The 17,471-nt window shown below is 39.3% G+C and overlaps 1 protein-coding gene across 4 annotated transcripts in view; it reads left to right on the top strand.

Moving 5' to 3' along the window:
• Positions 1-17,471, top strand: part of PPP4R1 (protein phosphatase 4 regulatory subunit 1) — a 73,544-nt gene that overhangs the window by 35,051 nt on the left and 21,022 nt on the right. For all 4 annotated transcript variants that reach the window (XM_067547792.1, XM_067547785.1, XM_067547799.1 and 1 more), the window contains 7 exons: positions 1,406-1,548; positions 3,354-3,500; positions 5,256-5,363; positions 6,386-6,451; positions 14,545-14,703; positions 15,733-15,875; positions 16,211-16,743. In XM_067547792.1, coding sequence (XP_067403893.1) covers positions 1,406-1,548; positions 3,354-3,500; positions 5,256-5,363; positions 6,386-6,451; positions 14,545-14,703; positions 15,733-15,875; positions 16,211-16,743 — 1,299 coding nt within the window. The remainder of the gene's footprint in view (positions 1-1,405; positions 1,549-3,353; positions 3,501-5,255; positions 5,364-6,385; positions 6,452-14,544; positions 14,704-15,732; positions 15,876-16,210; positions 16,744-17,471) is intronic.

Genomic DNA, 17,471 nt, shown 5'->3' with positions numbered 1-17,471 from the left:
TCCTGATATGGTGAGGGAGTCAGTGATTTACTTTTCCTGTCACCTTTGCATAGGATCTGTTCTGTCACTTGCTTTGAGGAGGTAAAGATCTCTTCCCCATTCCAGCTAATACACTATATTTGAAAAAGCCTCCTACTAATGAAGAAGGGAAGACTATATATTTTCCCTTCCCTTTCCTCAGCTCCCATCATCAAACTTAGATGTCTTGGTGGCATAAGCAGAGGTGCCTTTTTCAGAAGAAGTGACTGGTAATTCAGTAAAACTTCAAAGGTGGAACTTGAATAGCTGGCATCTCTGGAATTGTTGGCATAACAGAAAGACCACCATCCATTATAATGTCCTTATGAAGCACACACGCATAGAGAAAGTATATCAGAGTGTCACATTACCAAAGAAGGGAGCAGCCAGGTATCAAAAAATCAGGGGCCCTTCAAATCTTTGCATATTGATGGCTCACTCTGCCATGCTTTGGCATCTATTTTCTATTGCTAACCATACATTTTGTGATTAGAGATGGTGTTAACTGGCATGCAAGTTTGATGCCACCATATGTAGCTGAGAATCATAACAGCTATCTGATGACTTGAGGAAGTTCTTATTAGGCATCCATTGAAGTCAAAATGTGGAATTGCTCCATTTTTAGTTTTAAATGTCTCTGCTATTTTGCATGTTTTCTTCAATGGTTTGTTTGCATATTCTGAATGATGGAAATGCTTCTTATCCATTTTTATCAGTGTTCTGTTTCTTCTCGGAGTAAACAGGAAAATACAGGCTCTAAAGAGCTGAGTGTACAGGTGGGATTTATTTGGAAACTGCCAATAGTGTCAGTTTTTTTTCCTACAATTAGGCATTTACCCCAGTTATAATGTATCTTATCATTCTTCCTCCACTCATCCACAGTATGTTCCATTAGGATCCTGTCAAATTGGCTTCTCTCTTACACATGGAATCCTCTGGTCTGGGATTTTACTGTTTGGTTAACCACACTCACAAAGGCTGTAGAAGCTGCTGAAATTTTGTTTGGCACCCAAACTGTTCTCCCTACGTGAGCTGTGGAATTGCATCATGGCCCGAGCTGTCTGTTTCTATGCCATGGCGAGCGAACAGCTTCTTCTGCACTTAGTAGGTAACCTTTGGGGTTGGAGGCTTCCTTCTTCTCTTTATCCCTTGCCATCCTGCAGTAAAAATCTGAGCCCAGACTGTCAGCAGGTTCACCGATGAAAACAAAATCTGCACCCTGGATTGTAAAAGGATGGTATCGTATTAAACTCTTTTTTAGCATAAATACATTAGGATGTGATTCACTTGGACAGCATTGTAAAAAAAGTTTAATATCTTTACTGCATATACAATGCCCTTTTTATTTTTATTTTATTTTATTTTATTTTGACATTCTGATTAACAGAGCCAACTGTGCGAGCAGAACTGATGGAACAGGTGCCTCATATCGCTATGTTTTGTCAAGAAAACAGGCCTTCAATACCATATGCTTTTTCCAAATACTTATTGCCTATTGTGGTAAGATACCTCGCAGACCAGAATAACCAGGTAAGAGTCATTTATAGACAGAGTGTTGTGTTCTAAAATTGAATGGATAATACACTTGCCCAAATAGGATAATGCAAACATTTTACACTAAGTAAATAAGGTTTAGAGCAACAAGAAATAAATTGAACTCTGAACTTATGTGAAAAATGGAGTTTGGTGTTTTTGATAATACAATAGGATCTGAGCTAGTTTTGGGCATCTGTGGCTTTCCTTATGTAGTGCTAAAACATCACTACCAAAACAAAGCACTGTCCTTTTATAGGCTTACATATTATTAATTCCTAGGAAGAAATAAAATAAAATTTTAAATAAAAATGAGAGTCCTGTAGCACCTTAAAGACTATGCATAAAGTGGAAATTTCAGTTTGGTAGGTATATATACACCTGCAAGTATGGTGAGTTACATCACAGTGAGGAGGGCAAGTGTTAACGAGGTTAATTCAATCAAGGTGGATGAGGTCATTCACAACAGTTGATGAGAAGGTGTGAATGCCAAAAGAGGAAACATTATTTTTTGTAGTGGGCTAGCCACTCCCAGTCTCTATTCAGACCTAGTCTGATAGTGTCAAGTTTGCATATGAGTTCCAGCTCTGCAGTTTTGCACTGGAGATTGTTTTTAAAGTATTTTTTGTTGAAGTATGGTAACTTTCAAGTCTCTTACTGAGTGTCCAGGGAGATTGAAGTGCTCTTCTACTGGTTTTTTAATGTTACCATTCTTGATGTCTGATTTGTGTCCATTTATTCTTTTGCATAGAGACAGTCCATTTGGCCAATGTATATGGCAGAGGGGCCCTGTTGGCACATGATGGCATATATTACATTAGTAGATGTACAGGTGAATGAGTTCCTGATGGTGTGGCTGATGTGGTTAGGACCTATGATGGTGTCACTTGAGTAGATATGCGGGCAGAGTTGGCAACGAGGTTTGTTGCAAGAATATGTTCCTGGATTAGTGTTTCTGTTGTATGGTGTGTAGTTGCTCGTGAGTATTTCCTTCAGGTTGGGGGGCTGTCTGTAAGCGAGGACTGGCCTGCCTCTCAGGATTTGTGAGAGTGAGGGATCAACTTCCAGGTTAGGTTGTAGATCCTTGATGATGTGTTGGACAGGTTTTAGCTGGGGGCTGTAGGTGATGGCCAGTGGTGTTTTGTTGTTTTCCTTGTTGGGTCTGTCTTGTAGTAGGTAACTTCTGGTACCCGTCTGGCTCTGTCAATCTGTTTCTTCACTTCCCTAAGTGGGTATTGTAGTTTTAAGAATGCTTGATAGAGATCCTCTAAGTGTTTGTCTCTGTCTAAGGGATTGGAGCAAATGCTGTTGTATCTTAGGGCTTGGCTGTAGACAATGGATTATGTGATGTATCCTGTGTGGAAGCTGGAGGCATGTAAGTACGTATAGCGGTTGGTGGGGTTTTCGGTATAAGGTGGTGTTTATGTGGCCATTATTTATTTGCACTGTAGTGTCCAGGAAGTAGATTTCTTGTGTGGACTGGTCCCGGCTAAGGTTGATGGTGGGATGAAAATTGTTGAAATCCCAGTGGAATTCTTCAAGTGACACTTTTCCGTGGGTCCAAATGATGCGTAGCTGACCTTCCCTTTGATTTATGACTTCACCAGTTTTTGTCATACGCAAATTTTACCAGCAGTGCTTTTATATTTTCTTCCAGATCATTAATAAAGATATTGAATAGCACTCATTCAAGAACAGATCCCTGTGGGACCCCACGAGAAACTACTCCATTAGATGATGAGTTTACTTTTTAAAATCTGTCAGTTAACCATGTTTAATATACTTTGTTTTTTCTACAATAGGTGAGAAAAACAAGCCAGGCAGCATTGCTAGTTCTGTTGGAGCAAGAACTTATTGAGAGATATGATGTGGAGACCAAAGTATGCCCTGTTCTTATAGAACTGACTGCTCCAGACAGCAATGATGACGTGAAGACAGAGGCTGTGGCTGTGAGTAAATCAATGAAAACAAGCTTTAAGGTTTGATTGAACCTTTGGTGTTATAACAGTGTACAATAAAGGTATTCAGATATTTCTAAGGCACTTATTGTGTTGCCTGAGAGATAAATGGCTGTCAGCAAATTAACACAGTATTCTTTGCACTGTCTTGCACTAATCAGGGTCATATTTGAAATAAATTACTTGTACATTCCCTAAAAAAAGAGAGACCCAACTGGACAAGAAACTCAGGAGACTAATTCTATTATCTGATAAAGCGTCTTCTATTTTGGGAGCCTCTCTTTATGTCCATTGGCACTTGCTTGTTTTTGTACTGTGTTCCTTTCTTTAGTAGAGAATTCTTGGTACATAAATTGTTTTGACCTTTTTCTTTGTGGGCTTGTTCTCTCTTCAATCACCACCACCGTCTCTGACTGTAATTCTCATTAAGACAAACTTGAATGAATTTAGAGTAATGAATGGACTAAGTTGAGCAATGCAGTGGTTTAAACAGGTACAAATTTAATAAACACTCGTCCTAGATTATACATGGTTTTGAAGAATAAAAATTAATCATTTTACTAAACTGTTTAACAGCTTAATACTAAATGTAGTGAAAATCCTCACTTTCTGTCAAAAGCATTGTAAACCACTCCATTTGTTCTAGAGTTTCTTTTTACAGTATGTAAATCACTTTGAAGCAAAAACAATAATAATTATTAAACATTATTATAATATATTATTTTATTTAACATTGTGGATTGTGCCTAAAGACAGCAACCAGTTTGGGTCCTAATGTATTATGTACTATGCAAATATACAATAAATTACTACAGTACCTTCCCCAAGGAGTCTAAAAGTAAACATACAGGAGATGGAATAAAATTTAAAACTGAGTTGCTTCATACTGTCCATTTTCATTGTTATGAAGGTGTGGAAGCTTGCTAATTTAAAGAAACTCATTTCAAGCATCAACAAAGTATAGAAATATACTTGAAAATTATTGGAAGTTGATTTTGAAGGATAGTTTATTTTATCAAGAGTGGTCTCAGAGCTTATCACATTGTGTTCAGTAACCTCATTTTTTTTCTTAACAAAACTTTGGTAAAAATTACAGAGAATGAAAGAACAATTAGAAGGAGAAATTGTCACTTTTTTGGCATAATCACTCCATCACCCACTTTTTTCAATAACTTACACATAGGGCATTACAAATGATTAATGAAGAGAATTTTAGAAATCGGTGTAAATATGGAATATTTTGAAGGTTGTGGGAATCAGCTGATTATACTAAACTTCATATTATTGGTTCTATTAAACTTGTGTAAGTGGGAAACGAAGTCCCACATTTGACTGTTTTAAAATGAATTTGCTATTTCTGTACTGTATAATACATGGTATTGTGAGATAGCTGTATTAATATTGTTAAGAATTCATTTCTACCAACTTTCCAGAGTGCTTTGAAGTCACTTGTTTCCATGACTTAACTTTCTGATTTTGTTGCTTTATATTGTGAAGAACAATTTCCTGCATACCCTGTTGCAGTTTGACACAGGGAAAAAAATAATCAATAGAGCTGCCTATATAATGCGCACACGTTTCAATATAGGATTTAAAAATATCAGAAAACTTGCGGATTGTGTGCATCAGGATTTAGGTTGATTGTAGTTACAACTTTAATACATTAAATAATGGCCTTTTTATATTATGTGAAATTAGTTTCTGTGTTGTATAGGCACTCCTAATCAGTGTTATCCTTCTCATTAGATAATGTGCAAAATGGCCTCCATGGTGGGAAAAGACATCACAGAGAGACTCATTCTTCCTAGGTTTTGTGAGATGTGCTGTGATTGCAGAATGTTTCACGTCCGTAAGGTATGAATTTTTCCTTGTCTCGTTTGGTTCAGTTATTATTACTTTAGATTTAAAGGAACATACTTAACTTAAAAATCACATTTGTCTGAAATTATTTTGATCTGCTATTTTTGCTTGTAACACCTAAGATAACTGTGACTGAAAGATACAGGACCCCATGTATTCTCCGATTGAGCAGCTTTGGAAATTGCTTCAGAATTGTATTCTGGAATCTTGGCTTTTATTTAGAAAGAAAACTATGCTTCTAGCCCTTGTGGTTGTGGAGATAACCTTGAAAACATGAACCAAGGGTAAACTGATGCAGTTTCGCCTGTCTGATCCACAGCTTTCTGTGTGTATGGGGTGAGGAGAAGGGAATGAAGGGTATATCAGGGCAGAGCCAGTACTAGGCATAAGCAGACTTAGCAATTGCTTAGGGCCCCAAGCAGCTCAAGAGGGCCCCTTATTTGCTTTTTATTATAAAAATCAGTCTGTTTTAGTATGAGGGGGTGGAAAAATATTCCTGCTTAGGACCCCAATGGGCTAGCACTACCTCTGTATCAGAGCATTAAAATAAATGAATGCTTCCATGGAATTTAGACATTGCGTCTATGTAATTTCTATTGTACCAAAGAGTACCTGATAGTAGAGGAGAAAATATTTTTCTGTTTTTTCAGTTTTACTGTGTGTATTTGATAGCACTTTTTGTGTATAGTCACTTTCACTTTCCCCTTTGTTTCTAGTTAGTGTGCTCCGTTCTTTGTAGGATTCTTTCACATGGAGGAATGGGAGAGAAAATATTTTAAAAATTAATAAATTGTGATTTTAAAACCACAGAAATTGGCAGATGTAAGGTGTAGAACCAGACGCTATTACTTATCGTTTTTTTAAACTGACTTGATTTCAAGTTGATTTTATCATGAGTATATTAAAATTGTGGCCATGTTGGCTATTACAAGACCTTTGAAGATAATGAAATATTGCAATGATCATAAATCAGTTATTATCAATGTAATTTAGTTATCTCTAATTTTTGTCTACAGGTATGTGCAGCCAATTTTGGAGATATCTGCAGTGTGGTTGGGCAGCAAGCCACTGAAGAAATGTTGGTAAGTTTTTTGTACAAAAGTCAGGTTGCTGAGTTATGGTTCTATGTACATATATTCTGCTCACCCCCTCAACTAACACCTTCCGTACAAAAAACTACAGAGAGAACTCGAAAGTTGAGAAATGACTAAGTTGTTTGCATGTGCACCTGAACTTTGTCTTTTTAAAGACAGTATTGCAATACATTTACACAGTTACATAACATATTGTTTCTGCAGAATCAAACTTGCAAATTTAACAAAATTGCTGATTAAATTCAGTGTTGGTAAATGCAAAGTAATGCACATTGAAAAAAAATAATCCCAACTATACTCATAAAATGATGCGATCTAAATTAGCTGTTACCACTTAAGAAAGAGATCTTGGAGTCATTGTGGATCGTTCTCTAAAACCTCCACTTAATGTGCAGCAGCAGTCAAAAAAGCTAACAATGTTAGGAATCATTAGGAAAGGGATAGATGATAAAACAGAGTATATCGTATTGCCTCTTTACACCCACATTTTGAGTACTGCATGCAGATTTGGTCACCCCATCTCAAAAAAGATGTATTGGAATTGAAAAAGGTACAGAAAAGAGCAACTAAAATGATTAGGGGTATAGAAAAGCTTCCATATGTGGAGAGATTAATAAGACTGGGACTTTTCAGCTTGGAAAAGAGAGAACTAAGGGAGGATATGATAGAGGTCTATAAAATCAGGACTGGTGTGGAGAAAGTAAAAAAGGAAATGTTATTTACTCTATCACATAACACAAAGCTAGGGGTCACCAAATGAAATTAATAGGCAGCAGGTTTAAAATGAAGAAAAGGAAGTATTTCTTCACACAACGCACAGTCAGATGTTGTGAAGGCCAAAACTATAACAAGGTTCAAAAAAGAACTAGAGAATTTCATGGAGGATAGCTCCATCAATGGCTGTTAGCCAGGATAGGCAGGGATTGGTGTTTGCCAGAGACTGGGAATGGCCAACGGGATGGATCACTTGATGATTACCTGTTCTGTTCATTCCTTCTGAAGCACCTGGCATTGGCTACTGTCAGAAGACAGGATACTGGGCTAGATAGACCATTGGTCTCACACAGTGTGGCCGTTCTTATGTTCATAATATCTGACCTAAATCTCTGTTGCTACAGATTAAGCCCATTATTTCTTGTGCTACCTTTAGTGGACTTGGAGAACAATTGATCACTGTCCTCTTTTTAACAGTCCATAACATATTTAAATCGCATGTGTGCATCTCACAGTCTGAAACTGTTAGGGTAGACACCACTGGCTACCCTGTTTCATCTAAGAGTCATAGGAATGAACAGAGGAACTGTAGAGTGGGGCTGTATTTGAGCACTTTTACAAAGAGTGGAGGAGCTCTTCTTAGCCCCTTGGTAATTTATGCTGTCCTCTTATGTTTTCCATGGTAAAATTCAGCTTTTGATTCCCAATCATTTCAGCTGCTGAGCTGATTAAAAAAACAAAAAAAAAAAAGAACAGAAAGGGGGGGGGGGAAAAAAAAAGGTCAGGGATCTCTTTTCATGCAAGAAGGAGCATTTGTTTCCCACTCTTCCTGTACATCAAATACAGATGAATGAATTTAGCTGAAATTTTATTTTTTTAAAACTCACTTTGTAGATCATATGCAGATCGTAAGAAAGGTGCTAAATCTCACAAGTTTCAAATTGGAGATATTGTTCATGCCAAGCTGCCATACAGAGTCAAAAAAGGATGTTCAAGAAATTCTGGAAAATTTCAACCCAAAAGAAGACTGCTTCAGCAACTGAAAATAGGGTTGTGATGAAAACTGTTGTACTACCTTGATAGAAGTCACTGCCAATCTTGCTGCAGTACCACAGGTGGTGATAATCATCTGATGAACTTCATGCTGTAATTGCCTCATCTGCATTTTGCCCACTAATCCATTTCTGATGGGGTTACTTCAAAAATTCCAAACACTAAAAAAAATTCAGTCACCAATTTTTATAAAACCACTATCCGTAAAAGTGGTCCTTCGAGTAGTGTCCCTGTGGGTGCTCCACTTCAGGTACATGCGTGCCTTTCATCAGAGATTTTCAGTAGCGGTGCCAATTCAGGCCGTGCAGATGTTTCAGATGACTTCGTACCCCATACTGAGAGTATATAGAGCTGCGCAGATGAACTTCCCTACCACACAAGGGCCTGAGTTGGAGTGTCTGGCATGCCTGTTTTAGCTTTGCTCTAGGTTATGGTTGAGTTTGTAGTTCCAGGTTTAGTTTAGGTAGTTCTCTTATTTATTTTATAATCATACATCTTTAGTTAATTTGGGGTTTTTCTGTTTAATGCCACCTTTTTCTTCTTCCTTCTGAGGGTTTTGCCTTGAGGGTCATCACTGACCTGGTATACTGGGATTCAAGTGTTGCTGTACCTGCCAGGAATCTATCCCAGTCAACAATGGACATTCCTGGTGTATATGCTTTCTAGGAGACACGTTCATTCCATATCACCTCTGGTACCTAAACAGGTGACCCAAATTGCTTCAATTGTACCTCTGAGATCAGCATCTTCAGTACTGGCACTTTCAACTAGATAGGTATTACTGAAACAATCAACATCCTTAGTAACAACACTGATTGCTCCCGAGCCCCATCCAGTCCTAGTGCAGATTCACCCTGTACCACAAGAGTTTAGATTCTCCAAAGACTTGTTGGTGTCTGATGAGCCGAAGTCTCCTTTATTAATGGGTACCAAATGACTGTTGGTTCTGAGATTTGCAGGTTCTCTGAGATCTTACCTTTCTCTGGAATCCCCTAGTTCTCTAGTACTATCTGCACCAGGTGAACAACCATCATTGCTTCCAGTATCTGCTTCTGCTCTGGACAATGCTGGGAACTCCTCTGTAGATTTTGAGATATCTATGAAAGGATCCCCTACATATCATCACTGGAGCATCTCTCCTGATAACTTAGCTGACAAAGGAGCCCCAAAGGCAAGACAGTTTCGTGCCCCTTCCTGCTGGTATGACCAACACTGAGCGCCTCCCCTCTACATTGTGATCCCCCTCAGTGGCCATATTGGGACCTGTGGGCTGCCTATCATCAACAGTTTTGAAGAGCTCTTATCTATTTCCCTGGGGATCATCATGGAAGGCTGTCTCCTGCTCCATCTCTTCCTCCTCAACCGCCCCAACCATAAGAGGAGTCTTTTGAAGAGCAAGAGGCTAGAGCGGATAAGGAGGTGACACCATAAACTGAATCCTCTCATCTTCACCAGATGAGGCTGTGATGCTTCCTCTGCCTTCTCATGCCGATTATTTTAAACGGTTTCAGGAACTGATTAAATGGATTGCTGACTCACTTCAAAACCCACTGGAGGAGGTCCAAGAGTTGCAGCCTAAGCTCTTGGAAATCCTTCAGATGATAACCTGTGCTCGAGTAGTTTTGCCAGTGAATAAGGCTCTATTGGATCCTGCCAAGACTAACTGGAAGACTTCAGTTACTGCACTACATACATGTAAATGAGCCAATTAAAAAGTACTATGATCAGCAAAAAATACTTTGTTTTTACTTCCTACCAATTCTGTAGTTGTGAAGGCTGTTAAGGAGCGTGATAGACAACACCATACTAAGTATAGACCATACGATGCAGACCAGAAACATGTCAATCTTGTTTAGATGTAAAAGCTATTCTTCGTGACCCTCAAATTTAGAATAGCAAATTATCAGACTTTGATAGCAAAGTATGATCACACCAGTTGCAATAAATTCAGCACTTTTATTGATCATCTTCTCCTGGAACATCAGGAACAGTTCCAGGCTATCATAGCAGAGGTTCAACTCTTACCAAGGATATCATTGTAAGCCTCCATAGATGGAGGTGCTCCTGCAGCTCATTGAATCTCTGCTGCTGTTGTCATTCATCAAGCATCTTGGCTGCAAGTGGCTAGAGAGGTCCAAAGTACTATAGAAGACCTTCCTTTTGATGGACTGAAACTTTTTCAGTGAGTCCACTGATGAATCCTTGCACACCTTGAAAGATTCCAGGACCACACTCAGGTCTCTTGGTAGAAAAATTTTTAGCAGGTATGAAATGGCACAAAGATCCCATCCAGTCCAGTTCTCTAGCTTTCAGAGATCTGCCAAACCACCTAAAGAAGACACCTCCCACCATGACCATTATCACCACCCAGACCACCTCCTCATTGAAACATCAATTTTATGGTTTGATTGAGAGTCCAGAATGTCCCCTCCTTGGGAATCTTCAGCTGAACCACAATGCTCACCTCCCTCCTTTGGGAGACTTTCCCATTTTCAAAGTGCATAGGAGCAAATTACTTTTGACAAATGGGTTTTAGAGGTTATAAAATTGGGTTACTCTATCCATCCCACCCCCCTCCCATCTCCTTAGGGACTTGTCACAAACATTTGCTGAGACAAGAAGTCATCTGCCTTCTATGTATAGGGGCCATTCCAGTCCAGCATAGAGAGAAGGGATTTTATTCCAAGTGATTTCTGATTCCAAAAAAGAATGGAGACCCAAAATTAGATCTCAGACTTCTAAATGCCTTTATGAAATCACAGAAATTCAGGATGGTAACTCACAGCTGTAATTCTATCTTTACATTCCGGGGATTGGTTTCTAGCTTTCTACCTTCAGGATGCATACTTTCATATCACCATTCACTCCCTCAAAAGAGATTTTTTTTCATTTCAGAGTTGGCCAGGATCACATCCAGTATCCAGTGCTCTCCTTTGGACTGTCATCTGCTCCAGGAGTTCTCTCCAAAGTCCTGGCAGTAGTGGCTGCTCACATTCACCTGTGGGGAATAATAGTCTTCCCCACCTCAACGATTGGCTATTCAAGGGTCACCTGTAGGTTAGTCTCTTCTGCAATAGAGACAGCCATGACCCTATTCCACAATTTATTACTTCAATTCAACATCAAAAAGTCCTCGTTTGACTCAAGTTCAATAGCTAAACTTCATAGGAGTTTCTCTGCGTGCCCTAATGTCCAGAGCTTACCTTCTTGCAGACAAATTTATGACACTGACAAACCTTATTGTCAAGATAAAAATAAGCCCCCAGACAATGGCAAGAAATTGCCTTCAATCTCTGGGTCATGTGGCAGCCTGTCGTTTCATAATACAACATGCCTACAACAACTTCACTGCTTCCAGGGTTGGCTCAGAACAGTCTATATCCCAAACAAGCTGGTGTGTGTCCCTCATCAGGTTCTAGACTCACTCAGTAGGTGGAAGTATCTATCCAGAGTCCGTGTCAGATTTCCTTTCACCCACCCTCTTCCTACTATCTTCATAACTTCAGATGCATCACTTGTGGGAAGGGATGAACATCTAGGGGAACACACCATCCAAGGCAAATGGTTGCCTCAAGAGTCTCTCCTGCCCATCAACCTCCTAGAATTACGAGCAGTCTGGAGCACCTGTATCCACTTCCTTTCCATAATCCCAGGCCAATCCATCAAAGTCATGACAGATAACGTAGTCTGCATGTTCTACATAAATAGTCAGTGAGAGGCAAGGTTTCCTTCTCTTTCTGCTGAAATAATAAAACTGAAACTGGTGTATAGTCAATCACATCCTCATTTCAGCCTCTTACCTTCCAGACATGTAGAACACCATGGCTGATGATCTGAGTGGACATTTTCCCCAAGATTACAAGTGGGAACTGGACTCTTGGATCCTCAGACAGATTTTTCTGGCCTTGGGGTTTCTAGGAGTGGATCTCTTTGTGACCATTGCCAATAGAAAATGTAAGAAAATTGTGCTTGGGAGAAGGACTGAGTTATCAGTCCTTGGGGAAACTTTTTCATTTCATTTCTGTTGATTCTGATTTGTTGAACAAGACAAAGCCAGAATCATTCTAGTTTCACCAACTTGGCTGAAGTAGGTCTGGCAAACTTACCTGATTTGCTTCACCTCCTGTCCAGCATTGCAACTTCCACCATTTCCCATCTGCAGTCTCAGAATGCCAGTTGGACTCTCCATCTCAAGCTGGCCATCCTCTGATTCAAAGCTTGATTCCTCAATGGTTCTCAGAGATAGAGGTTTCCTGTTTGACAGGTACAAGAAGTCACATTAAACAGCAGAAAGAGCTGTAGTAGAAATACTTCCATTCAAAAATGGAAGAGATTTCACTATTGGTGTATCCAGAAACTCTTGATTCTCCCCTTTTCTCTTGATTACTGATTGGATTTAAAGAAGTTAGGTCTTTCTTATTAATTCTATCAGAGTTTATTTGGCAGCTGTTACAACTTTTTAGTCCCCAGGGATTCTCAGTCTTTGCTTATCCCACAACAGCAAGATTCATCAGGAGATTGTTTAAACTTTTCCTCGAAATCAGGGAGCCTGTGCCCATATGGGATTTGAACTTGATCCTGAATTGTCTTATGAAACCTCCCTTTGAGCCACTAGCTGTGTTCTCTGCTGAATTTATCTATGATAATGGCATCTTAGTAGCCATCACTTCTGCTTGCGGAGATGGGAAATTAGGAGCAGGCTGATCTCTCCATTCCCCCACCCCTATTGTTTTCTTCAAGGATACTGTACCATTACAGTCGTGTTATAAAATCTCCTCCGATTTCCATATTAACTAAGTTCTTGACCTTCCTTTTGTCCCAAAACCACATTGGAATAAGGAGGAAGCTGGCCTCCATACTTTGGATATTAGAAAGACGTTAGCCTTCTATTTGGACAGACCAAACCATTTAGAAAGTCTCCCAGATTCTTTTTCAGTTGCAGACAGATCTAAAGGATCCACAGTCTCCACCCAAAGATTTTCAAAGTGGATTTCTTCCAGTTGTGTTCTTGTTTACCGGGCTGCTAATGTTCAGCCTCCTTTGAGAATAACAGTCCATTCTGCAAGATCCCAAGCTAACTCTGTAGCACTATTAAAAATGTACCAATTGCTGAAATTTGCAAAATGGCAATCTGGGCATAAATGCACTTTATCCTGGTACATGTCTCTAGATCAGATGCTGCTGTTGGCACAATAGGCCTTTCTTCAGTTTTGGATGCAGCTCCTAAGCTCCCTCCTCCTCCAAGAGACACTGCTCAGGAGTCACCTGAAGTGGAGTATCCATAGCAACACTACTCAAAGAAGAAGAGGTTACTCACATTGTGCAATAACTGGAATTGTTTGAGAGGTGTCTCCCTAAATGTGCTCCATTACCCACCCTCCTTCCCCTCTGCTTCAGAGTTTTGTCTTGTGGGACTTCATGATAGTGAAGGAACTGAGAATGGTTTGCTCGTGCAGCTCTGTATATCCTTAGTACAGAGCATGAGGATGTCTGGAGTGTATGCGCAGGCCGAACGGGCACTAGTACTGAAAATCTCCAATTAAAGGCACATAGGGCGCGTGTGCAGCTGAAGTGGAGCATCCAGAGGGGGACACATCTCAAAGAACTCGAGTTACTAAAGGAGGTGAGTAACCTCTCCTTCCCTTGCACCAAATGTGGATTTTTTTCACCCGGATTGCTTATATCCTGAGAACCAGGATGGGCTGTGTTCAGTTGATAGGCAATGACAGGTTTAAGGTCTGATGTTCACAACATGTAAGAGCTAACAGTGGGAGTTATATAATTAGAAAGGAGAGATTCTCCATTTTCTGAAGAAGCTCATCATTTTTTTTAGCTGGGAATATTCTTTTTCCAATGGTTATAGTAATCTTAAGAGTTTTCTGGCAGTAGCAGGTACAAAGTTGTCAGACAAAAGTGTGATTGTGTCCCTTTGTTACCTGTATCAAAAGGAATTACATATTGAAGAGTTTGTCTTCTGGAATGCTTTGTGTAGTTTTATGGACAGACAATTATTTTGATGTAGGAGAAAGTCAATGGTAGGAGAGTTGAAGGAAAAACATTGCTGTCAAAATATTTTGCATCCAGGTGCACACACTTGGATGTCCATACTTCAGATGTAATTTGAGGGGATCTAATTAGTAGGATAGTACTAATGGCAGGCTCATTTGCTTTGCAAAACCTTTATAAACAGACCTGCAGTGAGCAGCAGGACAAAGAATCTTAACAAGGAAAGTGGTGAGGTAAAGGAGCATAAATTGGAACAAGTAACTCCTGTTAAAGCCTGCATACATATTTATCTACTGTGTTTTATATAGCTGCCAAGGTTTTTCCAGCTCTGTTCTGATAATGTCTGGGGAGTTCGGAAGGCTTGTGCTGAATGCTTCATGGCAGTTTCATGTGCAACATCCCAGGACGTCCGGCGGACAAAACTATCAACACTTTTTATTAATCTGATCAGTGACCCTTCACGATGGGTGAGACTTTTTTTTATTTATCAAACACCTATTTTAGCTTCTTCTTTGATACCCCATGTTAATTTTTTAAGAGAGAAATGGCTTATTCATGTGCATGATTGTGTCAAGTAATTGTGTATAAAGGTGGTTTTGCTGACTAGGAAGGCTGTCCTATGTTATTCCTGTAAAATGTACTGGACTTTTCCATTGAGACAAGGTATGTGGAGCATCATGCTTCCCTGCTTTAGTAAATCAGTGTTGCCAAAAGTCTGCTTATCACTAGGGCCATCAGAAAATTTCAAATATAATTAAATTGAACTTCTTGAGATTTTTTTTTTTCTGTGCTTCACATTATTTTTTCTGTCTTGAAAATCCATCCTTCAAATCTGTATTAGGATTGTCAACAGGTGGACTCCTTCTCAGAGCCAAAAGGAAGCCTTAATGCTCAGGAGGAGCACCAGCTCTTTGCCTCTGAGAAGGCATCTGAGCCATAATCAGATACAATGAAAGAAGTCATAGAAATGGAGGTGAGAGAGGCTCACCAGAGGGGTAAGTAGATGGAGACAAGAGGAGCAAGGGAAGGAAAAGATAAATAGGTGGGAAAGACAAAGGAATTCAAGACTGTGGTTCTCATTGTGTCAACTTAAATTCATGACAATGTAAAATATGTTGTTTCCAGTAAACCAGCATTTCTTCTTTCCTATCACTTGGATCATCCACTTGATTGGCTTTTAGACTTATCCACTTTAAACATTGAAATAGTGTGGGAGGAGGAAAGATGCTGTCAACCAGTCAGTGTGAAGATGTATACAAAGACCTGTGAACTGACCATTTTGTCTGCCTGCTGCATTTCATCTCACCCTAATCTTTCCCTGCTGAAGGCTTTTTGCCTGGCACTTTCCCGTATCCAGCTTGTTGACTCTGTTCCAGATGCAGGCCACTTTGTCACTTTCCCCAGTATTCTTACAACTCTTCCCATTCCTAACAGCTGGTGGTGTATTTATACAACAGCTGTATTTAAATTATTTTCTCTGGAACTCTTTACTCTAGGTCCGCCAAGCTGCCTTTCAGTCTCTGGGGCCTTTCATATCAACTTTTGCTAACCCATCCAGCAGTGGTCATTTTTTTAAAGAAGAAGAAGAAGAAGAAGAAATTAAGAACACAGAGGATCATAGATCTCCAGAGGAAAATAGGTATGGATTTTCTTGATTTTTTTAGTTTTCATTTTTCTTCTGCATATAGATATTGCTACTTAGGAGACTTTAATTTTTCTTTTAATTTGGTTACACATCTTGGAAAGTGATGACACCAAAACTTTTGCCAAAAATTGCCCAATGGAACCCTCTTTAACTAAGTTTTTATTCAGTTATTTGGGGTACCTCCCGTAGGTCAGCTATCCAATAAGTAAAACTAATTCTATAAATACCAAAATAAGAACATGACTATGAACTTGCATAAATGTCTGAATTTATAACCAGTATGTTGATTGTTTTTAAAACTTATGCCCAATTTCTTTGACACCCAACAGTGAAAAGGTCAGGGATACGGAAGATGTCACAACAGACAATGTACATAGCAGGACAGAGAAGCTGCCTTTGGATGCTGATATTAGTGATTTTACAATAAAACTTGAAAACACCACGGAAGATCATAACCCTGTGCTAAGTAAATCTCGGCATGAAACTGATTGCCAGACTGAGATGTTCTTATGTTGCACTTTGTCTTCAGAATCTTGTGGGGAAATAGCTGATGAGAATGAGAAAAGTTCTAGTTTCTGTAATATTGCAGTGGTGCAGGAGACTGGGTTGAGGTCCCACGAAGCCTCCCTCTCAGAACAGGAATTGTACAACTCTTTCCATTTCTGGAGGACTCCGCTTCCTGAAATAGATATTGATTTAGAGCTTCAGCAAACTGCTCAGATAATACCTGACCCTGAAATTCGGGAAGGAACAAAAGATGTGACTGTACCAGCTTCTTCAAACATTACAATGGCCACAAGGAAGGAGCTGGAAGAAATGATAGAAAACCTGGAGCCTCATACTGATGATCCAGATGTTAAAGGTATAGTGAAGATATTTGTGTATTTTTAGTGTTTGGAAATGTTTATGTATAGTAATTAATATTTTGCTGTGGAGGTTTTAATTATAACCTTTTGAATGAAGCTTTTTAAAAAAATTCAGAAAAATGAATGCTTTTGGAGTTTAACAAAATTGGATCTAGCTGTTCTAATTTAACTGTGAAAAATGATGACAAACCAAAACATTTTTATTTATGAGAAGCAGCCTCTGATTGTACAGATGCAGTTTTGCTCCCACTATTAATTTTGTGAGTGCATGACTGCAGGCACAATAATTGCACCTGTAAATCGTAGCACTTAGACTTCTAATTACTTGATTTGTCAGTATGATCAGGTGGACAGTTACTGAGTGCTGTAAATCATGGGTTGCAGTGTTGCGTATGCAGTTACTGCATGTGCAGTGCAGAAAGCCGGATTTGAAAAATCAAGGGTTGAATGTCAGTGCATTTTCACCTAATGAACAATCAGATTTATTTTTAAGGAAATAGTTTTAGGGTATCCATGTTTCCAGAAGCTCTTCTATAGCAACTTCCATTGCCTGCTGAAGTGCTCCAGGTTTACGTTTGGGGCAAGGTTAAAAGTGACCCAAATCCTGTCCAACTCTTGAAATGCACACAAATCTTGTGAGGTTGAAGTGTGATTAATGTGCCCTCTCCTACCATTTTTTTAAATATGCTGCTACTGTCCTTTATGTGCATCACAGGTATGTAGA

Source organism: Emydura macquarii, unplaced genomic scaffold, assembly GCF_026122565.2.
Source record: "Emydura macquarii macquarii isolate MOO-44397 ecotype Brisbane River unplaced genomic scaffold, CSIRO-AGI_Emac_v2 contig_212, whole genome shotgun sequence".
Taxonomy (NCBI): domain Eukaryota; kingdom Metazoa; phylum Chordata; order Testudines; family Chelidae; genus Emydura; species Emydura macquarii.
This window is presented reverse-complemented; position numbering and strand designations above follow the sequence as displayed.